Source organism: Xenopus tropicalis, chromosome 5, assembly GCF_000004195.4.
Source record: "Xenopus tropicalis strain Nigerian chromosome 5, UCB_Xtro_10.0, whole genome shotgun sequence".
Classification (NCBI taxonomy): domain Eukaryota; kingdom Metazoa; phylum Chordata; class Amphibia; order Anura; family Pipidae; genus Xenopus; species Xenopus tropicalis.
This window is the reverse complement of record NC_030681.2, coordinates 115270848-115298165: the sequence shown is the minus strand read 5'-3', so window position 1 is coordinate 115298165 and position 27318 is coordinate 115270848. Positions and strand designations below refer to the sequence as shown.

The window sequence follows — 27318 nt, the reverse complement described above, 5'->3', positions numbered from 1 at the left end:
ATATTAAAAAAATCATTGTTATTTCCAGATCGAGCTGGTAACAGTGTGTTAATCATTCGCTTGCTGTTATTGTAAGGATTTCTTTTTGTATAACTACTAAACTATTGACTTGGTTTTAATTCAGAGATATAAAGCTTGAGAATTTGCTGTTGGACCGGGATGGCTACCTTAAGATCGTAGACTTCGGCCTCAGCAAAGACAGTAAGTGTTGCTTATAATTCTGGGGCATACAGGGGATAAGATCAGATAATTATGTATTGTTATATTTAGATATAGTGTTACATGTAAGTGGCATAAACAGATCTGAATGGGTGTTTAGTTTGAAAGGAAGCAAGGAAGCAGTTAAGGAAAGTCCCTCATTACTTTACATTAGGGACCCAGATCTGCAGTTTCCTCACAGTGTTTCTTGTGTTTAAGGATTTGGATACAGCGACCGCACAAACACCATGTGCGGCACAAAAGCTTACATCGCCCCCGAGATCTTCCTGAAACATGGATACGGCATGGCCGTTGACTGGTGGGCCCTAGGAATTACCACCTATATAATGCTCATGTGTGAGGTAAGCACAATTCCTATATTATCAACTTACATTGGGGAATCATTGGGGTTCATATTGAAACACATCTCTTAGGAATGTTGTTTCGCTAAAGAAATAATGATTCACTTTTTCAGTTACCATTCAACAACGAAGACCCGGTTGAGCTAATGCAGAGCATCCTTTACGACGACATCGAGTTACCAGAATATCTATCAGAGGATGCCTCTGCATTTATAAAAGACGTAAGTTGGCCCCAGCAAATTAGTATCATGTGCCTTTAGTCACGTGTTATACTAAGGGCATACATGCTGTATAGTTATTATTATTACTACCATGATATAACATATGGCCTTTAGTGTGTTTTAGTGGCAGTTACAGGCTTTCACTGAACTTTACAATATGTATTATTACCCCAGTGAGCTTCTTCTATTCCATAGGGTCAGACTATGAATGTCAGGAGCAGCGGGTACTCAGTTTAGTAAAGGGGTATTACTGATAATGGCTTGTCCCCTAAATACAGAACTTAATCTATGGTTCATATAAGCAGTTAATAAATTAAAAAATATGAGTTAATTAGTCCGTTCAAGCAGATCAGTTACATATGCATATGGTTACTTTCTATATGGGGTTGGAAAATTGCTTGTATTTCCTAGGTGGTTACTTTCCCAGTAGGATAATAAAATAGACATAAACAATAATGATTTAACAACGTTTGTTTTTATTTTTTGTAGCTCTTAGAAAAAGATCCAGAATATCGCCTCGGTTCGGGTGAGGCTGGTGCAGAAATGGTGAAAGAGCACCCCTTCTTCAGAGTAGGTTTCTATTCTATTCCTTTCAATTTACAAACAGAAAAGCACTAATGAATATTGCCGTAGCCTCGTAATGCATTACAATTTCTTGTTCCAGCAATTCTAGTTTTTGGACCAGATACTCATCATTAAATATTACCTTTTCATTTAACTTTCAGGATATGGACTGGGACCATCTAGTACACCGAATAATAAGGCCTCCATTTGAACTAGACAACCAAGACCACCTGGAGAGCCAAGAGAACCCTGAATGCCAAGCTCCGGCACTGACACCGCCTGCTGTAAGGATTCCATCAGAGCTGCAAGAGGCATTCAGAGGATTCTAAATGAACATCAAATAAGTAGACGGAATAGATGGGGAGGGTGGAGGGCCAGTCCATATCTATAGAAGAAGTCCATTCATGAAGATCAGAGATCTAGAATATCGAAGATCCAGAATACCTAGAAAGATCCAGAAAATCACCTCGGTTAGGGTGAGGCTGGTGCCGAAATGGTGAAAGAGCACCTCTTCTTCAGAGCAGGTTTCTATTCTATTTATTTTGATTTACAGACAAAAAAGGCACTAATGAATATTGCCAGAGCCTCAAAATGCATTATAACTTTTTTTCCAGCAATTCTAGTTTTTGGACCAGATACTTATTATGAAATATCACCTTTCTTTCTTTCAGGGTATGGACTGGGACCATCTATTAAACCGAAGAATAAGGCCTCCATTTGAACTGGACAACCAAGACCACCTGGAGAGCCAAGAGAACCCTGAATGCCAAGCTCCAGCACTGACACCGCCTGCTGTAAGGATTCCATCAGAGCTGCAAGAGGCATTCAGAGGATTCTAAATGAACATCAAATAAGTAGACGGAATAGATGGGGAGGGTGGAGGGCCAGTCCATATCTATAGAAGAAGTCCATTCATGAAGATCAGAGATCTAGAATATCAAAGATCCAGAATACCTAGAAAGATCCAGAACATCGCCTCGGTTAGGGTGAGGCTGGTGCCGAAATGGTGAAAGAGCACCTCTTCTTCAGAGTAGGTTTCTATTCTATTTATTTTGATTTACAGACAAAAAAGGCACTAATGAATATTGCCAGAGCCTCAAAATGCATTATAACTTTTTTTCCAGCAATTCTAGTTTTTGGACCAGATACTTATTATGAAATATCACCTTTCTTTCTTTCAGGGTATGGACTGGGACCATCTATTAAACCGAAGAATAAGGCCTCCATTTGAACTGGACAACCAAGACCACCTGGAGAGCCGCAAGAACCCTGAATGCCAAGCTCCAGCACTGACACCGCCTGCTGTAAGGATTCCATCAGAGCTGCAAGAGGCATTCAGAGGATTCTCAATGAACATCAAATAAGTAGACGGAATGGATGGGGAGGGTGGAGGGCCAGTCCATACCCATAAAAGAAGTCTATTTATATAAAGTGATGATCAGGTGACCCACCTTAATAAGTTCTGACTGAGTAGGCTAATGTAGGAATAGTCTGCTCATGGTTTGTAACGTATTCCAAAACTTCACCTGTATAACAGGCAAGTAAGATCTAGTAGGTGAGAAACAAACTGTATTTTTATAGCAACAGCTGACACTGTAACATCCTGCCTGGTTTTAAACCAGCACCCTGCAGGTTATTATGCAGTCTGTTATAACTCTGCTCTATTTGAGCAGATAACTAAGTGCTTGGTTCAGTTTGCCCCACAATGCATTCTGTAATTACTGACTTCTTCTCTACAATCGACATTTGGCACCCTTGCCTGCCCCATGGGAGTCTCTGGATTCTTATATGGTAAGACCTGTTAGCACCCGAGCAGCTGAGATTTAGGCCCAAAGCCAAAGGTGGCTGATATAGAAGAGCAGGCCAAGACTCCCTGTGGTTTAGGATTCCCTTAAGTGACAAACAGGAAAGTAAAACCTGGCACCAAGTTAGCAAACAAACCAATAGTTGGCACTACCTCACATTGTTTGTATTTGCTTTCTGGTAAAGTTGCAGTTGCCACCTTGGGAGATCCAGAGAAGAAGATATTGAAGATATTAAAGATGGTTACCATGTTTATCCACCCCAAGGTATGAATAGTAGGTTTATTCCTAAACAGTTAGAATGAAGGATATACCCTGGGGTTATTTGTACAGGCATTCTATCCTATGAAAATCATGTGCATTGTGAAAGAGTACAGGGCACTGAAAGACTCAAATACTAAACATGGGGCTCTCACTGTTGGCATTTAATGAGCATTCCTTATGTTAGATTTGTTTTTTGCACACCATTTGTACCCCCACGTGAGTAACTGGTTAATTTGCAGAATTAATTATGAAGTCTATAATAAAATCATCTACAATGCTGAATGATTCATCTGAATGCTTATTTATTTATAATCAACACATAAGTTTAGTTGCCCTTTAGATGTAAAGCCCATTCTATGATTCTGTTTTTCAGATGTGAGACAGCGTGGCAACAGTCAAAGGAACTCTTATTCTGTAATGAAGATCATGGATCATATACGGAACATTGTACCAAACTCACTGGAGTCCGTGTGAAGAAAGAAGCCTGTACCCCACCTGCCTAGTGCCACCCACTTTTCCTACTCCAATAGGCACTATTTCATATATAACTTGTTTGTTCTGCTCACATTATGTATATAATTATACAAATACAAATATTGCTTCTAAGAATATCATCTGTGTTTATTAATGTCTGTAAAGTGAAGCGTGAATGTGTTGTTGCTATGCGCTATATAAATAACACAATAATTAACTCAGCAGTGCTGCCCTTTTCAGAAAAGTGCCTCTGGTGAAAGAATTGCCATCAGCACCACTATGTACCTGATTTATGTGTATATAGAAGGGAAGTCAGGGAGTTTATAGAAAAGCCAACCTGCGGCCCTCCAGCTCCAGTACAATTTTAACTTTACTCTTAGGGACTACTGTGACTTCAAGTTCATAAGAAGCTGGAGGTACCACATTACTATAATACAGAGAGGCTCATTTCAATACATATAAGTATATATATATAAATATATCAAAGAAAGTACACCCATACTTATCTGCAAACATTTTGTTGGGTTGCATGGTAAAAAAATGTATATGTTAAGTAAGAACCAAAACTTTCAGTTGCAGGTTGCAGGTTACACAAGATAAAGGTGCAGGGAGTTGTATGTGACACAAAAATTCGGTCAAGGCAACTCCGGTGTGCCCCAAGGGGGTCTGGGCCCATGTGCAGTCGCACCCCTGCAACCCCCCAACTGACTAGTATTATTAATTTCTTACTTACAGCTGTTGCTGCCTGGGGCCACATTATGTACAGGGTACAAGGCAGCTATGTATATGGTATAGGAAACAATAGGAACCATGGGGCAACACAGCGGAGTAGGTTGGTGCTGTCTTCCTTCATGCAGAGAGGGGGTGGGAGTTTGTACACAATAGGGGTCATTTATAAACCCAAGTGCAATGTGTAATTTCAGATGCAATTAACCATTTTTATTTTTATTTTTTTTACCCATTATGCAGAGTAAATGTGGCTACACTAAAGTTGCATGTCCTTTGATAGTGCCCAAAACAGACACAGTTGTACTTGTGTTACAAATCTATTTTGGTTCACGTTGCGTTAGTATTCTCAGACCTGGGATTGTGTCAGTTGCAGAGTGGGTGTACCAGTTGCACATGATTCACTGGTATCAAGTCTGGCAAGATGAACTCATTGGCCGCCAAGTGGAAGTGCAGGGGCATGTATGGTGCAAGTACAAGGATAGGCACTCTTTATTTCATCCATCTTAGACCACACACACTTTGGGATGTGTTCTTACCGTGCCATGTACTAAAGAGATGGTGTGATATAGAGGTTAGGGGAGCCTGGTTGTAGGAAGTGGGACATAAATAACCCTCTCATCCAGTACTGAAGGTGCAGTGCAGTGGGACAGCCCCAGGCTATAAAGCACGATGAGCTGCTCTACCTGAGACTATAAGGGGGAATGTACTAAACAGTGCAATGTTTGCTCCTGTTTTACCAATCAGTAAATTAATAGTGCTTGCTGGTTTGCTATAGTAAAAGGGAGCATCTGATTAGAAAGTGAAGATACTTTTTGCTTCTGGGCTTTTGAGCCTCACACATAAAAACAAGGGATCATTTACCATGCAGAATGCAGTGTGCAAGGTGCACAAAAGGGCCACATTCAGTCTTTTTTTTGCACACTGCATTCCTCCTTTCTAGTTTTCCCCCACGAACACAGCTAACCTGTGCCCCCTGACGCAGCTCTGCACACCAAAGTGCCAGATTTATAATCTGTTACTCAGTGAAGAGAGCAGTATTGATAAGTGTGCAAAAAGGTCACTTGTGCTCTGGAAAATAATAAATCTCCATATATTGCAATATACTATGCTGGCCGACTACTTCATCCCTGGTCATACTTGACTAAGTCAATGTCACCCCCGGTCGCTTATGGCCAACTGCAATGAGTCTCCTGTAAAGGTCTTCCTCAGCAGGAACGCTTATTGCCAAGTTCCAAACTCTCTTTAGAAGCAGCATCAGCACAAGAACTATTAGTTGGGTACATAGAATTTGTATAAGTAATCAGACAGAAACATACCTAACATCACCATGTGCATTGCCAAACCTGAGCCTGAGTCCTTCCCAGCATCCTCCAGCTTCCCCCCAGCTCCCACCAGAATCCTCCGGCTCCCCGCTGCATCTGCACAGCACCCCCCCCAGCGTCCGCCTGTGGCTTCCCCCAGTATCCTCCAGCTCCACCCCCAGTGACTTCCTCCGGCTCCCCTCCCTCCACCCCAGCTACTTTCTCCGACTCCCCTCCCTCCACCCCAGCTACTTCCTCCGACTCCCCTGCTGCTTCTCCCCCCCCCCCCCCCCTCCACCCCAGTTATTTCCTCCGGCTTCGCTGCGGCTTCCTCCGGCATCCAGCTCCCCCACTGGTGACTTCCTTCTCCAGCATCCTCTTGATATGTGCCGGCTCCCCGCTGCATGTGAACATTTTATAAGGACGCACGGGGCGCAACCAATCAAATTTCCCGCTGGCCACCAATGACAGGCCCGGAGTTCTTTTAAGGGGGCCCGAGCTTAAAAAACTGTATCACGGCCGGGCCCGGGACAACTGTCCCCCCTGTGCCCCCCTGATGGCGGCCCTGCATTTGTGCACTGAACTAGTGGTGAGAATACACTGATGTGCAATCTGATATATTGGGCCTGATTCACTAAAGTGTGATAAAATTTATTGCACGCTTTTTTGCGTTAAATTAGTCGCGATAATTAGCGTGCGATTCACCATAGTATTATCACGTGCGATAAGTCGCCATATCGTATGCGTTATTTTTCGCGCGACCGCATGCGCTAGTTTAATTTCCGCGCTGAAAAGAACGATCGCATGATTCACTATCACTTAGGCGCGCTAAATATCGCATTCGGCTATGCAAAAATTAACACCTACTACAGGCAGGCGATAAATTATAGAAAAGTACAGTAAATGAGTTTTGGGCAATAAAATATGGACTTACAGTGTTATTTATTCAAGTGTGTGTCTTTTTACTCAATTTTACTAAAGTCTTGGCATGTATGGAATTTCGCTACTAATATACAGTACTATAGCGGTAAATATTTAGTCGCCAAAATATACAGTACTATAGCGGTAAATATTTAGTCGCCAAAATATACAGTACTATAGCGGTAAAGTAACATAGTAACATAGTAAGTTGTGTTGAAAAAAGACATACGTCCATCACGTTCAACCATAATGCCAGTGAGGAACTGAAACGTTGGTCACAATAAACCTCTGAATATTATTTCACATCTTCGTGACTCCTTGTCAAAATCCTGTGTGTGCCGTTACCCCATGCCTGTCTAGATTTTGTTTTGCCACAGGCACCCAGGTATTATTGCTCCTTATGGTGTGCAGCTTCCCAGCACTTCCTATTGTATATATATATAAATATATATACACATCTATTGTCAAATACATATGCATAAATGAGTTTAAAGCAGGGGGGAAGCAGCAGGGAGCTGCCCATAGTGTGAGTCATTTGGGGAAGGGCCACGAATGCTTTAGGGGGCCCTGGCTAACAATGTCTGTGTGTCCTTTGTATTGATGTGAGGGTTCACAGGGGGAGGGGCCATTGGGGGCGTGGGAGGAGGGGGGCCCAAAAAATGTTGTTGTGAGGGGCCCCGTTATTTATGATGGTGTATGAATGTATATATATATATATAATATATTACACAAAATAACATCTTGCAATACTATCTCACAGAACTTCAGCTGGCGCCTCTTCCCCAGGCAAACCAGGCTCCTGTGGCCCCCGAGGCCCACCAGGCTCAAGCGGCCCCCGAGGCCCCAGCACCCGGCCAGGCAGCAGCACCCGCCCAGGCTCCAGAGGCCCGACCTCCAGCGGCCTCAGAGGCCCCAGCTACAGAGGCCCCAGCACCGGCCCCAGCTACAGAGGCCCCAGCTACAGAGGCCCCCGAGGCCCCAGGGTCCTCCAAGGCCCTGGACACTCCCCCCCTTCCTTCCTCCCCCAGTTTCCCCCCAGGCCCTTGAGTTCTCCCCCCAGGCCCCGGACTCCCCCCAGGCCAAGCGCTGGGCACCAGGTTCTCCTGCACACGAAGGACCATCAGTGCAGGAGGACCTGGCCAACATCAAGGCCGAGCTGGCCCAGCTCCGGGGGGAAATAGCAGAACTCAGGAGGGACATCAGAGAACTCAAGGGCAGCAAGCCCTAAGTTTTTTCTTTCCCAGTTTTTCCCCTTTAATTGTAAAAATAAAATTTGTTTTATTTTTGTACTTTTGAACTGAGTAATGTCTAATTATTTTTCCTTCCTTGATATGGTATTCTATACTTTCATGTAGTTTCCCCTACACTCTTACATTTATCAGTAACAGCATCAATATGCTATATGGTTTAAATGTTTGCAAATATTCTGCCAACAATTTTGTCTTTAGCCCATTTTGCTGAATAGTAAAACTTGCGTTAATTAGTACGTAGCGTATTTTCTGGCGAGTGTGATAACTGCCATTCAAATGTTTTGTTGCCAGAATAATTGCAATATTATATTTGTCCCCGTTTAATAAAGTGCCCATAAAATATTTGCCATTTATTCTGTGTCTAAAATCTCCCACTTAACTTAAGCCACTTTAGCAAACGGACCCCTAAGTATTTGGCTAAATATTCTTAAATGCCCCCACCCCCCCCCATTTTATTATCTCTAGCACTTCTTTTTTTTCTTACTTATATTTTTATTGTTTTTTGGGGGGGGGGTTTTGGCAAATAAACATTTATACAGCACCTCTCTAGCACTCTGTGCTCTCCCAGGGCAAAATGTCGCCAGTTTTATGCTGCCGATTGTCGCGTGCATAATGTCGCGACAATTAGCGCTTGCGATAAATAGTGTGCATGCGAAAAATACAGCACGCGCTATTTATCGCGACAAAAATATCGCATGAAATACCGCGCGTAAAATAGCGCAAGTATGCTTATAGTGAATCGTGAGAAAAGTCACAAAAATTAAGATGCGATCAAATTTTTACCGCACGCTATAAATAGCGCGCGTTAAATCGCACTTTAGTGAATCAGCCCCATTGTCGTTTAAGCATGCATCAGTCTGATATAGGAAAGTGTAAAGATTATGCCTGGAATAGGGACGTACCTGTGAGTTACATGGCACATTGTCGACTCTTTTCATTACAGTGGAAACCCTGACAAATCTACCTGTACAGGTGTGAAATCCATTATTGGGAAATCTGTTAACCAGAAAAGCTTTTCATTGTGGGAAAGCCATCTCTCATAGACTCTATTTTAAGCAGAAATAATTCCCTTTCTCTCTGTAATAATAAAACAGTACCTTGTACTTCATGATAACTAAGCTGCATGGATCCATATTGGCGGCAAAACAATCCTATTGAGTTTATTTCATTTTGATGTGATTTTTAGGAAATGTATATTATAAATGATAACAACTCTTTTCTCTGTTTTATCGTATAACGTCTCTCACTCGTTACATAAAATCTGATCAAATTGCTGGAACCCTCTGCTGCAAGTAGCAATCACTCCAGAGCATTTGTGGCTCTTTCTTTATATTTTCTGTTGTGCTTTCTTGTGAATATAAGGAGGTCTAAATGCACAAACAAATAGTGGTCAGATTAGAGCTCACCAGAGAAAAATGTACCCACTTTCTATTCATTCTTATAAAATGTTTAGAAGTTTGGGGGATTAAAATATAAGTGTTATAACAATATGTATAGGGGGCCTATGATATAAAAAATGAGTTCACTTGTTCAGTAAGACACAAGTTTACTTTGTGAACTTGTATGTGTGGGGAAGGGAGAGGTGAGGGAGGGGCAATGGAGGGCAGTTGAGGGGGCTGTTGTATGTAGGGGGGGTTTAGTTCTCACAAATGCTTCTGTGCATGGGATGGTCATTTTTGCTTCTTACCTGGAGCATTTTTTCTCTGCAGCAGGGTTGGTTCATCATTATGTTAACCTTTAGTATATCCTAGATGAACATCCTATTCCTAGCAACATTTCAATTGGTCTTTATTATTTTTTTATTTTTTTTTATAGTTTTTTAATTATTTGCTCTGTACATCTTCCCCTTTCCAATGGGGGTCACTGACCCCAGCACACAAATCTATTGCTCTGTGAGGTTACAATTTCATTGTTTTTGTTACTTTTTATTCCTTATTTTTCTATTTAGGTCCTTTCCTATTATAATTCCAGTCTCTCATTTACACCACTGCCTGGTTGCTAGGGCTAATAAGACCCTAGTTAGCTGCTGCAATACCAAAAGCTGCTGAACAAAAGGCAGAAATCGCAAGGGGTGAACTACCCCTTTAATTTTTATTGGACTGGGCCCAAATTAAGTCTGTGAGTCTTGGCTCCATCTCCTTTTCATTCATATTGACTAATATTAAATCTATTATATTGTTACTAGATGTAGACACACCCTAGAGGCACCACATCAGTCATATTTGGAGGGGCCAAGAAACCCAAAAGTAGCATAATCTCTATACATACATGTGTCTCACAGTTGTCCCTGGCTTTATAGTCACATGACAAGATTGCAACCCTTTTGTTCAACCAAATGAAATTCATGTCCTTCAGGTCTTGTGACTTTGTAATCAAATATACAGAAAACCCAGATTTTACTTTTTAAGGGGGTTGTTCATATGTAAGTTATCGCTTACACAGGTGTTTGCCCTGCTACGATGAAATAGACCATAGCAACCAGACCTGCTGAAATCCCAAACCAGGGGGATTTTAGAAACCAGACAAAATAAAAATGAAGAGCAACTGCTAATTGTCTCAGACTTTCACTGTCTACATCATATGAATAATGTTTGCAATAACAGATAAAAGTTTGCCATTTAGGAGGGGGGTACCACTTTCTAAGGCACCCCCCATGACCATAGTCACTAACCACTGTTAACTAGCTGGTTCTCTCCTTTACCTTGGTAGATCTGGTACTATTCTGATTTTCTGTCCTGGCACATACGGAGTCTAATGGGCAGCAGTGGGCAGTGCACAAGGGGCCATGATGGGGGGGAGGGTGTTACAAAAAGTTGCCACCTTTGATTGCAGCCTTTCCTTGCGGTTTAAAAGCAATTCATGGCCTTTATAGTGAGTTTCCCAGGCACAATGTTGTCGCTTTACATTCTTAGACCCATTTGTATCTGCCCAGGAGTTCTTGAATGCTTTATTGCAGTGAGTGTTCTCTCAACATCTTTTCGTAACTTTCGGATCGCCAATACGATATTATCGTGACTAATACGATTTTTTTGTAAGCATTTTCGTGATATTTGCGATCTTCCGAAATTTTCGTTTCCAATACGATTTTTTCCCATTCGTGATTCGGATTTGTGGATTAGTAAATGTGCCCCATCATGTATCTTTCTTATGCATAATGTTTCTGTGCCAGGCAATGCAAAGCGATGCTTAACCACTGGTGATTTACATTATTGCTGCTGAGAAAGCATTGGCAGATTAGCATTTGTTAATGTGAACAATGCAGGGGGCCAGTTAATCTCAGTACCAATACCATTTAAGGCTCACACAAAGGCCACAGCAGCCATACAGATGGGGGGACACACAGAGGGGGGCTGTGCGCCACATGTTGGATGGCAATGCTCTACATCAGGGATCCCCAACCTTTTTTACCCGTGAGCTACATTTAAGTGTAAAAAGACTTGGGGAGCAACACGAGCATGAAACATGTACCTGGGGGTGCCAAATAAGGACTGTTATTGGCTATTTGGCAGCCCCTATATGGACTGCCAGCCTAATAGGAGACTGTTTGGCAGTACACCTGGTTTTTATGCCTCCAAAACTTGCCCCCAAGCCAAGAATTCAAAAATAAGCACTTTATTTAAGGCCACTGGGAGCAACATCCAAAGGGTTGGGGAGCAACATGTTGCTCACGAGCCACTGGTTGGGGACCACTGCTCTACATCATTATAAAGAAGAAGAATGGTATGAATGGTACAACTTTTATTCAACAAGACTTTTAATTTAGTGAAGATGAAACAGAAGAAAAAAAACAAACAAACCAGAAACCGTTGTTCACATGTCCACGGCCCCTGTACATGTTAATCGTAACCCTCGAAAACATTCTCGTCCTATAAATCACAATTCCCCACAGTTTCAGCACCACCATATTGGCCAATGCTAGGAGCCAATTACAGTTACAGACCCTGGTATCAGATGAGGCCAAATGAAAGAGAAATATTTATTATGCCATGACCTCCATATGCTAAATATATAATGGGTGTTTCTGTTCCAGAATATACTGCATATAATCCCCCCTATGGAATTACAACAGATTTTATCAGCCACTTTGAACCAAGCATTCAGTTGACCTTGCAGGAGACAACGTTATGGGAAGGGATGTGTCAGGCCAGGAAGTCCTGAGAGAGACTGAGCTTTCTGCTCCCACCAACTGCTTCCTTATCACTGGGAGAGAATGAGAGACTGGTTGCTGTGTGAGAGGAACAGCTGAGTGACTGGTTGTGCTGTTGGTAATATACCAGTTTTATTTGTAATGTATGTGGACATTGGTTCAAATTTACTTTACCATTGCGCCAACCTACCATGCTTTGTACCAACAGTAATGAGTGGCAGGACCCACTGTGTCATCTTTTATATCAACCAAATATTAAAGGAGACATATTGGATAAATGGGAAAAAAAAGTAATTTTGTAGGCAATTATGAATAATATCCTGTGCTGGTTTCCCTTTGGGCTAAACATTAACCCTATCTGTAACAATGGCCCTTTTATTGGAGCTCCCTATAGATCCTCTCAGGTCCCTGTCTGGGTTTCACATGAGGGGTGGGCGTGTCCTAACGGTCCCTGCCAGAAGCACAGTAGGAGGGGGAGAGCCAATCACAGCCCTGCACTCACACAAGCACAGACAGGCTTCAGTTCCCTATCAGGTCAGCCTAGCTGCTGATTGGTTCCTATCCTACAGTGCAGGGTACGGAGGGCCGCCGGCTCCCCAGCTCATCCAGAGAATTCAGCCAGCAGGAAGTGGAACAGATGGGCGGGGCTAGTGGGGTTTTGGGGGAATTTCTCAATAAATCAGTCAGAAACACAACTTTTTAAGCACAAGCCTTCTATATCTAGAGGAGTATAATTCACTGGTACATTCATAATTTTTATAGGATATGTCTCCTTTAAATATGTGGGAAGATCACTGGGTCCCTGCATGCTTAGTCCATTCTTTTTGTGGCCTAGAGTTTGAGTTTTTACAGTTAAAATCTTTTTTTGTAATTATTTTTATAGTGTAGTGATGCGTGAATTTTTCGGAACACATGGACTCGCAGCGAAAGTGTGGACTTAGGCATTGGCAATTTTTTTCATGAAACCACAGCAAAAATGTCGCTGTTACATATAAATCACATGTACCCCATACAGAACAGTGTCCATTTCTCTACAAGAAGTTGAGTGTGACCCTGTATAAGATCTACAGGAAAGTCTAATATTGGCAAGGAAATGCCGTAAAGATTGTGCCATATCTGCGTCTGTTACATAATGTAATTATGCAGTAATCGTGTGTGTGAAGGGAGCATAGTACCACCAGAGTCTGCGCAAACCCATGTGCTCCTTACAAGATCCTGTGTTCTACATTTGTGTCCCCTTTCTACAAACTGCATACGAGGGACAGTCCCTCGTTTAACAGCTCATCCCGCAGTCTCGGATTCTTACTGAAAAGTCCCTCATTTCCCTTTGATCTCCTGCACTGAAGCTAAAAAAGGTACGCATTTAATTAAAAGTAGCTTTTGGCAGAGCCCAGAAATCTTAACGAGTTCTCACTTTTAATTAAACAAGTGGGCTTTTGACAGAGAGCCCAGAAAGGTAACGAGCCCCCCTGCACTGAAATACAAGTGTAACTAATAAGCTAAACTGGGAGAACTGAGACTCACAGCTTAAAGGGCAACTTCACCTTTTTCAACAAAACTGTAATAACACATAAAACATGACCCCAAAACTCACAGAAATGTGTTCAAACTTTAAATAACCTGCCAAATTTAGTCAAATGGGAGTGGTATTTAGAGGGTGTGGTCACAAAAATGGGCGTGGTTAAAAAATTGTTTTTGTCCCTCTTTCTGTTTTCAAAATGTTGGGAGGTATGAGACATTTGAAAAATGAATAGGAAGGCTAATAAAAATACATCAAATAAACATTTAATATTTGTTTCACTAGGTTTAGGAAAATCAGCTGATGTTTTAGGTCACATTCATATAAAAACACAGAACGTTTTAAAGGGGTCACAAACTTTTGAGAACCACTGTATATCAAAAAGCATACCCCCTAACTGTCCCGCTTTTCGCAGGACAGTCCCGCTTTTCATGGCGCATCCCGCTGTCCCGGATAGTTCCATGAATGTCCCGCATTGTGGGACATTCATTGAACTATCCAGCACAGCGGGATGCGCTGGCTGGAGCCGGACGTTCAGACTTCCCCGGCGGCTTCTCTCCTTATGCGGCTCCTTATACAGCGCGACAGGCCCTTTTATAAGGTTGCGTCTGTGGGTACGTGTGACGTCATTACGCACGGGCACAACCTTATAAAAGGGCCTGTCGCAGACAAAGGAGGAGCTCCTGTGGGGGATAATGTGTATGGGGGGTAATGTGTATGGGGGGGCTACTGTGTATAGGGGGCACTGTGTATGGGGGGGCTACTGTGTATGGGGGGCTACTGTGTATGGGGGGGCTACTGTGTATAGGGGCACTGTGTATGGGGGGCTACTGTGTATAGGGGGCACTGTGTATGGGGGGGGCTACTGTGTATGGGGGGCTACTGTGTATAGGGGGCACTGTGTATGGGGGGGCTACTGTGTATGGGGGGCTACTGTGTATAGGGGGCACTGTGTATGGGGGGGCTACTGTGTATAGGGGGCACTGTGTATGGGGGCACTGTGTATGGGGGGCTACTGTGTATAGGGGCACTGTGTATGGGGGGCTAATGTGTATGGGGGGCTCCTGTGTATGGGGGGGCTCCTGTGTATGGGGGGCACCTCTGTATGGGGGGCAAAACTGGTACATAGTTATAACTCACTTATAACTGACTGCCTTCTCTCTATATTTGTATTTTAATGTAGGAGTTGCTATATTGTTTTCCTTAGGTAGTACAGTATGAGGGTATAGCACATTTGCGTCTGATCCCGCCATTTCATCTATATAAAAGGAGTATTTTTTTTAAAAATGGGGTGTGGTAATTGGGGGCGTGGTCACAAAAGTGGGCGTGGTCACAAAATGTGTCCCTCTTTTCATTTTTCAAATGTTGGGAGATATGAAAAAGTGTTTCATTCAGATATCAGTGGGGGATGCCCCTTGCCCTGTGGCCCCAGTTATTCAATATAAAGAAAATGATTATCACCTCCTTTTCAATACAGCGTGTAGCTGTGACTAAAGGCCCCAGTATATAATGCTACAAGCATTTCATGTGTGCAGCCTTCCGACGTCCTGACTGCCCCAATATCACAGACTGTACTCAGCAGGCGCAGTTAGGCAGCATTCCGATAAAAATACAATCGTGCTTTGCTAATATGCCACCGGGATCTGCCTCAGTCTGTATCTAGCTGTAGAACGCTTCAATGCCTACAATGAACCGAATACACAGCCCGCAGCAGGTTTATGCAGCTCGGCAAGCCATATCGTGCGTTCCAAATCCCGGAAGTTGTGTTTGATTGACCTTTGCCGGTGAATTACACCCGGAAGTACATTGGACTGCATGAAGCCGGCGTGACTTTCACAGATAACCTGACAATCATGAGACTTCTGCGGGAGGCTTCTAAGCTGGGCTCTCAGGCCCTACGGTATAGTGGAATTACACGGAACAAACCGGTGAGTGAAAACACTGTGCGCAGGGCAGAACTGGCTGAGGAAGCTGACTGACAGGTAGAGATGCATATACATACTGCCCTTGCCATTCATTAGGGGTTCTGCTGGCACACTGAATTGAACCTGTTCATCATATTATGTTATTTATATGTGGAGCTACCAGAGCTCCCTATGGGCTCCCTATATGATAAAAGCCTATTAGGAAGAGGGTGGACAGCTTTATTCTTGCTCTCCTTTACAGTATGTGGTGCATTTTATTCCTTTGTAGATGGAAAAGAACTTGCATGCCTCAATAAAAACGAAGCACCTTAGTGTTCTACTTTTAGCAAATTTGCTGATCATGAGCAAACTGCATGGAAACAGTCAATTAGGCGAAATACTTAATGACTGTGAATCTCTCTAATCAGTGATTGTGGTGCTTTGACTTCCTGGAAATCTAGCAGTATAGTCATTTCGATATGTCTTGACTATCCCTGCAATTCTATTTGTACAAATATAAAGGGTTATTATAGTTGTATTGTTATGTTGTGAGAGGATTACCTACTTAACATTAGATCTAACCTTTCTATTTTTTATAAAATACATGGAATATTAAACATGCTGATATCTTTTTTTCTATTGCAGCTTCCCCTCACTTTCTGCAGGTACTGTTCCTCAGGCATCGTTCCAAATGAAAGGATACGAAACATTGGCATTTCTGCTCACATTGATTCTGGCAAAACCACCCTAACAGAACGTGTTTTATACTACACTGGCAGAATAGCACAGATGCACGAGGTGAGTTGTGAGTGCTAGGCAGGGTATGGATTTGCTAAGTATTCATAGATGAAGCAATCTAGTATCCAAAGATATTTTGTAGAGGGAAGGTGCATTATGAAAATAAGTGTTTTTAGCACAGAATATTTACAAGGAAGGCTTTCCTATATCTAGTTTCCCTTATCAACTAATCTGCAAATAGAGTTTAGCTGATCTAGTACTGTTAGAATACTGACAGATTAACTAGTTGCTGCAGGTACAGTGGCAATCCTTGCACCTATATTGAATTACACTTTAAGATGTACTGTGCCTGAGATTGAACAAATTATTGGGAATGTTTGTGGCATTAGAGCATGGCAGCACTGAAATGCTATCCCTCCAACATAAATAATATTATTATTTAACATGGCAGTTTTCAAAGCTATACTATTTTTCAAATAGTATGCCACTAAAATCACTAAAACCAATTGTTTGTATTTCTTGAATGCGGGTGGTAAATATATCAACTACTAATGTATTACATTCTAAAAAATATAAGAAGAATCTCTATGTAAGAATAATAAAGGAAGCTATGCTCTATTTTATCTTGGACCCTGTGTTTTCCCTGTGTTTTACCTTGAGTTAAACAACTTGTCAGCAAGTGCTTTTTACCTGAATATGTTCAGACTATGTGACAGTACTGAGCTAAAGCAAATGTTTTATTACAATATCATAGGTGAAAGGTAAGGATGGCGTTGGTGCTGTCATGGATTCAATGGAGTTAGAACGTCAGAGAGGGATCACAATCCAGTCAGCAGCCACCTACACAATGTGGAAGGACACTAACATTAATATTATTGATACACCAGGTAAAGTTTTATTTATATATAGATTCAAATGTCTAACTGGCCAAGGATATCTAAATTCTGAGTCTGAAATTCCAAACATATGTCTATGAAGATTTTCATTCATGGCCTGTATCATTCAATGTCTGATGCACAGTACACCCTTGAAAAAAAATCGCATGTGGGAGTGTATGAGCCAAATAGCAGATAAAAGTAAGGCAACTATGGTATCACAACATTTCACATGGTCTAATGGTGGAGATGTATCACTGTTACGAATTCAGGGTATAGATACAGTTCAAAATAGGGAAGGTAATAAATTAAAAATGTTACTGAAACTGGAACTGAAATGGATATTTATTTTAAATACTCGAGAACTGAAGGGACTAATGCAAGTGTTTCAAACAATCTTTTAGGGTTAACATTTTAAAATCAAAAGTGAATATTGTACTAAATTAATAGAGTGTATAATTTAAAAAAATAATTTTATGTATTGTTATTTAAGAAACCTTTTTAAATTAATTTATAGAATTTATTAAGTCAAATTTAAGCAACTGGACATGATTGTCAGGGTTGCAAGTGGTGACAGAATAGGATTGGGATACTTAGTTACATAGTTTATAAATGAAGGGAGTTAATGGTAATTTGTTACTTGTGTTACAATAATGTAACAAGTATCCAGTTCTGTTAGTCACATTCATATAATGGATACAAATACAGCCTATATATGGACTTCTTGAGCGATTTTTACTAGTTGTATTAAAGAGTTAATGTGCTATAAGGAAGTGACATCATTAATGATGCAAACTTTGAATGCCTTTTAAATTTGCTGTTATGAGTTGTAAAAGTTGTGCCTATGGCTATGTGTGTGTCTACATGAAACGCGTAAGGATATATGAATAAAGCTGCTTAATTTTCACCACTGGTGCAAGTCCATTGAGTGCACATCAAAGCTGATATTCGGTTGAAAAATGTATTATGGTCTGATGAGAATCACAAGAACACCATACCCACAGTGAATGATGGTGGAGGCAGCATCATGCTTAAGGGCTGCTTTTCATCAGCTGGAACTGGTGCTTTAGTCTAGGTTGGTGGAACCAGGAATAGTTCCAAGTATCAGTCTATTTTGTCACAAAACATTCAAGCATCTGCTAGGAAACTGAAGATGAAGAGCAACTTCACCTTTCAGTGTGGCAATAGTTCAAAGTATACATCTAAATCAACAAAGCAATGGCTTCACCAAAGAAGGATCAATATTCTGGAATGGCCCAGCCAGAGCCCAGACCTTATTTCGATTGAAAATCTGTAGAGAGCACTGCACAGGAGATGTCCTCGCAATTTGGCTGGAATATCTTTGGAAGTAGGAGTGGGCAAAAATTGCAAAAAGTCCAAATATGCCAAACTGATAGACTCTTACCCAAAAAGAATGTGCTTTAATATAATCCAAAGGTGATTCAACCAAGTATTAGTTTAGGGGGTGCACACACTAATGCAACCAGGTTTTTGTATGATTTCTTTTTTTCCGTGGAACTGTTTCTGATTTGTTTTTCAATTCTTTGTATAGACTGAAATTTTGCAAGAAAGGAGGAATAAGTTCAGACAGGATATATCATGGTTTCTTTTTGGCATTGTGTTTGTTGTAGGCTACAAGAGGGTCACCTCACTTTTAAATTAAACAAGGGTATGGCCAGATTGTGTACTGTTTAATTAAAACTTCCTGCACAAACAGCTAAATAAGAACTTTACAGTTATAAAAAAGTTAAAGGTAAATTTACAATGAAATCAGCAGATCGTACCAAGGTTTGCAGTCACAATCCTGCCTTTAAGCCAGGGAACTTACAATAGTTAGTCATAGATAAGATCATTTATGGCAATTGTTTGTTTTTTTGTATTCAGTGCTTTTTCCCATTTCACTGTCATTTTTAATATCATCTTTAGGTCATGTGGACTTTACAATTGAAGTGGAGCGAGCCCTGAGGGTTCTTGATGGGGCTGTGCTTGTACTATGTGCTGTTGGTGGTGTACAGTGTCAGACAATGACTGTAAATCGACAGATGAAGAGATACAATGTCCCCTTCCTAACATTTATAAACAAGTTGGACCGACTGGGCTCTAATCCAAATAGGGCTGTGCAGCAACTTAGGTAAGAAATGTACCCAGAAATGTACCTTTCCCATTTTTTGCAGAAGAACTTCAGTCAAGGTAAAATAGATTTAAAGGGGCAGTGTACCACCCTTATTCAACATTAGTCAGTGGATAGGGATTGTGCAGTGTATCCTTTTTGGCTGTTATAAGTCAGAAGTATGTGTAGGGGGCTTATGGCACCAAACAGTGCAAATCTGAAAAGTCACATTTTAATTTGTTTTTATGTGCACAATTAAAAAACAAAATAGTCGGTCCACTGAGAAACACTCTATATGAACAAGCCCCTTAATTTCCCCAGCAGCAGCTTTTGGTTCAGTAGCTCTCCAGTTTGGGATTTCAGAAGCTATCTAGTTGCTAGGGTCCAATTGCCTAAGCAATTAAGCAGTGATTTGAATGAGAAGTTGGAGGATGAATAAAAGAGGGTCTGAATAGAAAGTAATAAATTAAATAAACCATCCATTTGAAAGTTGAAAGTAGCAGAATACGAAGGCAAATAATTAAAAGAAATATATATATATATATATATATACACACAAAAATTAAAGCTGGTTGAAAGTTGCTAAGAATTGCCTAGTGTATAATATATTAAACGTTAATGTGAAGGTGAACCACCCCTTTAATGAGTAGCTGGTTGTTGGGCAAGCAGGGTAAATGACAAAAGTTATTTAGTGATACAAATATAGTTCTTTTTTTACAGCACATGAAAACAGTATAATTTGTTTCCACACATGTAATAATGTTTTATTCCTTTCAGGTCAAAGTTAAATCACAATGCTGCATTTGTCCAGATTCCCATTGGAATTGAAAGTAAATTTAAAGGAATCATAGACCTTGTTGAGGAGCGAGCCATGTATTTTGATGGGGAATTTGGGTGAGTATGAATTATTTTGGAAGATTTAATATTGACTTAAGCACACAGACCTGGTTTTCTGAGAAAAATTCCTTTGTGTGTTGTAGGCAAACTATGCGTTATGAAGATATTCCAGCTGAATTTAGGGCAGAGGCTATGGATCGCCGTCAGGAGTTAATAGAAAGTGTTGCTAATTCAGATGAGATCCTGGGGGAAATGTTTCTGGAAGAAAAGATCCCCACTGTATCCGACCTTAAGGTAGGAGAGGAATTGGGAGAAGAACAAATGGCTCTTTGGTTAAGTTCATTATTGAAACCTGGTATAGATTAATGTGTTGACTAGGATTTCAGCTGTTTGAGTCTTTTAATTGTTAAGTCAGTGATCCCCAACCAGTGGCTCATGAGTATTATGTTGCTTACCTCTTTTAACGTTGCTCCGAGTGGCCTCAAATTGGATGCTCATTTTTAAATTTCTGGCTTGGAGACATAGATACAGTTTACTCCAAGCAGAACCTCCTGCAATCAGTGATCCACATTTAAAAGCTGGAGAAGTAATGAAGGCCAATTAAAAAGTTGATTAGAATGAGGCATTCAATAACATGCAAAAGTTAATGTAAAGATGAATCCCTCTTTTAAAAGATGGCTACAGTAGTGTAGTCAAATAATAACATAAAGAGACCATTTAGTTCTCATTATATTAATTAGCTTGCAATCTGAGCTTATTAACAAGTTAAAGTTATGATTCAAGAATTAGAACACACAGGTACAAAACATTTGTAATGGCGTGGTGAATATGCTGTGATTTATAATATATTAATATGAGCAAATGTCCCAGAAATGCAAAAGAACTTGGATAAAATTTTATGAAAGAATACAATGTTAAAAGCTCTCAAATAGCATTAGTAAAGGCAAATATATTCGCTTCCAGTAAAGGCATACAGAGGTCTGGACTCTTGTGCTTGCCCCCCCCCCCCCAATAAGCATGCATTGTTTGAACCAATTGTCTAGCTAGGGAAGGATAGTCCCAGTATATTACCCCAGTCCTACCCATGCAGAGATCTCGTCAGGAGGGTGGCCGAGGTCATTATCTAAGAATTGAATGTTTGTTATAAGTACTTTTTATTCTATGTGCAACTATTAAATGTGATCTCAATGTGAACATATCAGTAATTGTACTGAGGTAAAAACAAAATGTACTGGGTAGCTTATGTATTAGAGTAAAAGAATCCTCCCTAAATTACCCTAAGAACACCACCATCTCATATTTATCTTTTTTTGGCCTTGGCCTAATGCATTGTTCTCTGCTCTAAGCATGAAAGATTTCAAATTCTGTTAAATATTTCCACTTGCGGCTTCACTGATTCTCTTCACTTGGCATTAGAGCTTCTCTTTTATTAAATTGACAGAGCTTATAGTATTCATTTTCTTTTCCAGCTTGCCATCCGCAGAGCCACTCTGAAGAGGCTTTTCACCCCAGTTCTAGTGGGCAGTGCATTGAAGAATAAAGGTGTCCAGCCCCTTTTAGAAGCAGTTTTAGAGTATCTTCCTAATCCATCAGAAGTCCAAAATTTTGCTATTCTCAATCACGAGTAAGTTGTTAGGAGTATGCAGTTCCTGGATGTGTACTGGACTGTAACTTTTGGTGAAAACATCATAATGCATACTATTTCATTTCCATGCTAAACCATTCTGTGTGCCACAGGCCAAAGCCATGCCTGTCAGTCCAGATACAGGAAGAAGCAGATAGAAACACATCAATTTTTCTCTGCCTGTGTTTTATAGAGAAAAGCCAATCATCTACCATGTGTGCCACGAGACTGACACTTTGGGGCAGATTTAGAGGGAAAAATCTTGACTGCCTCTTCATTTTTCTTTTCTTGGGGAAAAAATGTTAATTCCAGTTTTTCCTTTCCCCGGAATTTTTTCCACCAAACTTACTATTATTTTTCAGTTTGTTTTCTGCAGAAAACATGAGAAAATATACTCATGAGCAACTTTCCCGTAGATGGACACTTCAAGAAAATTGACATAACATGAAAAACTATTACCCTAAATGAAATATATGATAATAAATACACATTTTCATTGCATGGGAAAAAGTGTAAAAGAAGTCTAATGTTTTCTGTAAGAATTCATTTCTAATATATGGCCACTAGGTGGAGACTAATAATTAAAGCAGATGTTAGATCCCAATGCAGGAAAACTCATTTAAATATAAAGTGCCGCTTTATATATTTTATATTTTGTGCTTGCAGCGATTTTAGCCAAAGCACTAAATAGAAGAAACTCTGCTGTTTACAGAATTAATGTTACTTTTCTCATTATTTATTGCATCAAGGAATTCTGAGGAAGCCACCAAGATTCTAATGAACTCTGTCAGGGACAGCTCCCAGCCGTTTGTGGGCCTTGCGTTTAAACTGGAAGTGGGTATCATTTGTCTGAAGCTTTATATTTAACTGTTCATATTACATCAGTGTCACTTGAAACTTTGACTATGACAGTATCCCAGTCTAGGCCCAATGTAAATTCAGTCACAGTCTCTTATAATTATATTGTAATTCACCACAGATGCTTAAAACCCACAAAAAAAAACTTAGCACAGTGACTTCTGGAAGAGCTAATCTCCCTGCATCCTGAGACAAAAAATATATGTGACTATTTGGGCAAATGACTGACTTTCTGCTATTCATCTTCTATACCAAGTCATTCTCTGTTTTCTTCTGGACATCCATTTTCTCCCTCCTGTGTTACGCAAATAAACCCTGCAGTGGCTTAAAACAATATGTGCTTTATTTTACACTTGCTTGAACATTTTCCATTGTATTGCCAATGATTATTGTTACTGGATTAAATTATAACCTACTTGGGTTTGTCTGTGGCAGGCTGGACGATTTGGCCAACTTACATACGTCAGAGTTTACCAAGGAATGCTCCAGAAGAGTGACTATATCTTTAACACACGAACAGGCAAAAAAGTGAGGGTGCAGCGCTTGGTTCGTCTCCACGCTGACATGATGGAGGTATAGAATGAGTTAATTTCTCTTATTACTGTGTTTATGTTAAAAAGAGTGTTTGTTTCTGTATTTAGTTGTCGAGTGTCCACCTTGACCCATCTTGGCTCTGGCAGTGGCTCTGTTTGAACATAGTTAGCTGGGATTTATGATTGGACTGGCTTTCACATGTGTTGGTGTTTTTGAGGCTCACCCCGCAAAGTGCCTTGTCATTATAGGACACTGTTGAGTTGAAAGGTATTGCTAAAGAAGAACTTGCATATATATATCTGAGTATTCATTAAACTGTAGGCCAGCTCCAAGGTTAAGAAACAGTAATGTTTTGATTAGTCAGTTTTCTCCCCCTTATAACATTTGTTATCTTTATTTTCAGATATATACTTATTAACACATATTTTTTTTTTCCTTTTTGAAGGATGTTGAAGAAGCTTACGCAGGTGATATATGTGCATTGTTTGGCATTGACTGTGCGAGTGGAGACACCTTCACAAGTAAATCCAACGATAATCTCTCCATGGTAAGCAGTACAACAGGTCACTTCTAACTTCTCTTTTACACATCACATCAATTGTGTTTTATAGCTACAGGTTTTCTGTTGGAACAGGTCAGCTTTCCCTTTACTCCATTGTTTCTGATCATTTTATGTTGGCTGGGAGATCAATGACTGGGGCTTGTGCCAAACCTACTTTTTGTCTATTGTTTAAATTAAGAAATATCTATTTCTGTTATTTCTGGAACTAAACAAGAAAATGGAACCAGTTTGACTTTAGCACTTCCTGGCCCTGTCGTGCAGTGGATAAGCTAATAAATTATTTGTCCATCATGAAGCCCTCTGATAATGAGCTGCATTTTGGGAAAGGTAGGGATTTGTTGGTTGGTTCAAAAGTGGATAAGGAGCTTTGAACATATTGCCCTGATGATTTATAAAGGGAAGGTCAGTAAAAAAAAATAGTTTTCTTTAATAAAAAAATAGGCAGAATGTATTTTCACCATTTTTATTTATTGTGCTCATTCTTAGCAGAGGTGTTTACTGTCCCTTTTAAATATGTACTTTTGGTTGGCTAACATGCATAATATTATTGCCTTGCAGGAATCCATACATGTACCAGACCCAGTGATTTCTGTAGCCATGAAACCAACCAACAAAGTAAGCTTATAATAGCATGTTTTTTTTAATGTGTTGGAGAGAAACTATGAAAGACTTAATTGACTGAAAACGTGAAATTTTATTATCTAGAATTTACAATTTATGTAAATTACTGCAAAAATAATACAATTGGAAAAGCAACTTATCTTTTCATTTATTTCTCAGTAAGTAGGTGTTTTTGTTTCTTAGAATGTGTTTGTTTCACTAGAATGATCTGGACAAATTCTCAAAGGGTATCAGTCGCTTTACCAGAGAAGATCCAACATTTAGGGTTCACTACGAAGTGGAGAGCAAGGAGACAATCATTTCTGGCATGGGGGAATTGCATCTGGAAATCTATGCTCAAGTAATGTGAAAATATGTTTTATTATATCGCTGTCTGCATTTACAGAGATTAGACGGCAGAAAACTTTAATTATTTAGGTGTTGTAAATTACCAGATCTATAGCTATATTAAAGATGAACTCTCTGTGTAATATTATAAGCAGGGTGTTTAGCAGGCTTTTCTCTTCTTGTAAGCATCAGCATTCAGTAGTTAACATAAACACTTATTTGGTGGCTTGTTTATATTCTGAGGTTTTGAAAGATATCTGAAAATATACGGTAGGCACTGAATTACAACTCTTGCACTCTGGTGATTTAGCAACTTCCATTAAGGCTGCTTGCCCAAATTGGCCTAAACTAACAAAGGTACATATCAAAGAAGTCATCCATAATAATTCAATGCAGTCTTTCACTTACCAATAGGGTAATCGAAATTCACTATTTTATTATCATGCACAATATTCCACCAGAATTCCAGGTGCAAGTAAAGGTAGAATGCAGGTTTATAACTTGTTCCTGTTTGTGGTAAAAGGTGCACTGGGCCTCTTAGAGGAAGGGGCATGGGTATTCTTTTACACGTGGCTCAATGAGATGAGATTTCACAGGCACAGTGCTTAAAGGAGACATATTGGATAAATGAGAAAAACGCTTATTTTGTAGGCAATTATGAATAATATACGGTGCTGGTTTCACTTTGTGCTAAAAATTAATCCTCTCTGTAAAAATGGCCCCTTTATTGGAGCTCCCTATAGATCATATCACTTCTCCGTCCAGTGTGAAATGAAGAGTGGGCGTGTCCTAATGGTCCCTGCCAGAAGCACAGTAGGAGGGGGATAGCCAATCACAGCCCTGCACTCACACAAGCACAGACAGGCTTCAGTTCCCTATCAGGTCAGCCTAGCTGCTGATTGGTTCCTATCCTACAGTGTAGTGTACGGAGGGCCGCCGGCTCCCCAGCTCATCCAGAGAATTCAGCCAGCAGGAAGTGGAACAGATGGGCGGGGCTAGTGGGGTTTTTGTGGAATTTCTCAATAAATCAGTGAGAAACACAACTTTTTAAAGCACATTCCTTCTATATCTAGAGGAGTATAATTCACTGGTACATTCATAATTTTTATAGGATATGTCTCCTTTAAAGGGACCCTGCCTCAGATAAAAAGAAAATAATCCTGTCTGTGCAGGCCTACCAACCTCATGCATTTATCCCCTATGATCCTTCATAATAAAAATTAGCTGGCAAAAAAACCCCTGCAGTGATATAATTTAGATTTTTGGGAGCAGAGAAGGGCACTCGCATGTTAACAGGCTTATGTGCAGTCAGGCTCTCCTAAGTTAGGGGAACTGCATACCCCAGTATGCAGTTTCATGCCAAAATCCACTATGTGTGCCTACACCTGGATCGATGCAATGGCATGATGCGCTGGCACATCAATACGCTTTTTGGAGAGTGTGGTGGCTTTTTTACCTGTGTTCATATACAAGGCCAAGAATCCACCACATGTGGCCGTAGCCTAAATGAATCCGTGTACAGAGAATGCATTCAGTCCCATTATGTTCCTAAGTATTTATTTAATTTATATAATGGACAACCAAAATCCTTTGCTGAACAGATTTCACGGCAGGGAGATGCAATATCTATTTGCCTATATTTTAATGGAATTTTCCTTGTCTTTGCAGCGGATGGAAAGGGAATATGCCTGTCCTTGTGTTATGGGTAAACCTAAAGTTGCCTTTAGGGAGACAATCAGCAAAACGGTGCCGTAAGTATTCCTCCAAAAAGATGCCTTATTTCTTTTTTTATTTCTAGTTCATTTAAATTTCCCAGTTATGTTGTTGGATATGTCAGTTTTCCTGTGCACTGCAGCATTGTTTTGGCAGCCGGACCTGTTTCACTACTTTCAGCCCTCCTGACGGGTCCCATAAAACTTCAATTTGCCAAGGTACCATTCCCTGGAATATAGAGAAGCCTTTGTTATACATATTTACAAGTGCATGTGTCATGTTGCTTTGGTCTGAAACTAGGCAGCGTTGCAGACAGTCTAATAGGTCTTCCTTTCTGGGTTAGCCGCAGTGTGTGCCTTTTAAGAATACAACTATTTTATAAAGTATTTGATGTTGAAAATTTGTCATTTGCACTGTCTGTTTCCATAGCTACAAGGATACCAAAATAGCTGTTCTGAGAGCAAAATGTAGCATTTACTAATTGTACTGAGATGCCAGTGTGTACTGAAGTCAGCACATTAGCACATAAACTTTACCTGAGAGACCATCTCATGGATTAGCATGTCATAGTGAAACTCCAGAGCACTATCTTCTTCTCTTTTCTGCTCAAAACAAACATGCAGTTGTAAAAACTAAGGTAAACCTTGGCACATCTATAATTAGTCATTTGGCATAAGAACAGAATGCAGCTTTACCTGCTGTTTGACACTTTTGATGACTGCCATTCTGTAGAATGTATTTTCAGTGGAGTTTTGCCACTTTACATAGCCACAGGCAGCCAGTGCAAGGTGCCATACTGGCTCCAGCTCTGCCGGTACATTGCCAAATTTATCTGAGGGGAAATTCAGGGGTAGTGAATAAGG

At 40.4% G+C, this 27318-nt stretch overlaps 2 protein-coding genes and 2 long non-coding RNA genes across 5 annotated transcripts in view; 3 read left to right on the top strand and 1 right to left on the bottom strand.

The window, feature by feature from the left end:
- Positions 1-6: 6 nt before the first annotated feature.
- Positions 7-1797, top strand: LOC116411113. 2 transcript variants are annotated; one of them, XR_004222864.1, is made up of 3 exons: positions 7-201; positions 418-560; positions 674-1797. It is a non-coding gene; the product is annotated as an uncharacterized LOC116411113 (long non-coding RNA). The 2 variants fall into 2 exon arrangements; XR_004222863.1 differs by having other exon boundaries at positions 418-1351; positions 1507-1797.
- An 83-nt stretch (positions 1798-1880) lies between these two features.
- Positions 1881-4004, top strand: LOC116410897. The gene is made up of 3 exons (XR_004222718.1): positions 1881-2375; positions 2527-3414; positions 3785-4004. It is a non-coding gene; the product is annotated as an uncharacterized LOC116410897 (long non-coding RNA).
- An 11344-nt stretch (positions 4005-15348) lies between these two features.
- The window catches only part of gfm1 (G elongation factor, mitochondrial 1), a 23271-nt gene continuing 11301 nt past the window's right edge, over positions 15349-27318 (top strand). Inside the window, exons 1-13 of the mRNA XM_002933239.5 lie at positions 15349-15680; positions 16302-16454; positions 17149-17281; positions 19196-19400; positions 20157-20273; positions 20360-20510; positions 21686-21840; positions 22590-22674; positions 23134-23271; positions 23678-23779; positions 24353-24409; positions 24618-24755; positions 26411-26493. Of these exons, the coding sequence (XP_002933285.1) occupies positions 15606-15680; positions 16302-16454; positions 17149-17281; positions 19196-19400; positions 20157-20273; positions 20360-20510; positions 21686-21840; positions 22590-22674; positions 23134-23271; positions 23678-23779; positions 24353-24409; positions 24618-24755; positions 26411-26493 (1592 nt within the window). The 5' untranslated portion in view covers positions 15349-15605. The remainder of the gene's footprint in view (positions 15681-16301; positions 16455-17148; positions 17282-19195; positions 19401-20156; positions 20274-20359; positions 20511-21685; positions 21841-22589; positions 22675-23133; positions 23272-23677; positions 23780-24352; positions 24410-24617; positions 24756-26410; positions 26494-27318) is intronic.
- The window catches only part of lxn (latexin), a 4835-nt gene continuing 3799 nt past the window's right edge, over positions 26283-27318 (bottom strand). Inside the window, exons 4-6 of the mRNA XM_002933240.5 lie at positions 27151-27287; positions 26992-27057; positions 26283-26683 (exon numbers count right to left, since the gene is read on the bottom strand). Coding sequence (XP_002933286.1) covers positions 26576-26683; positions 26992-27057; positions 27151-27287 — 311 coding nt within the window. The 3' untranslated portion in view covers positions 26283-26575. The remainder of the gene's footprint in view (positions 26684-26991; positions 27058-27150; positions 27288-27318) is intronic.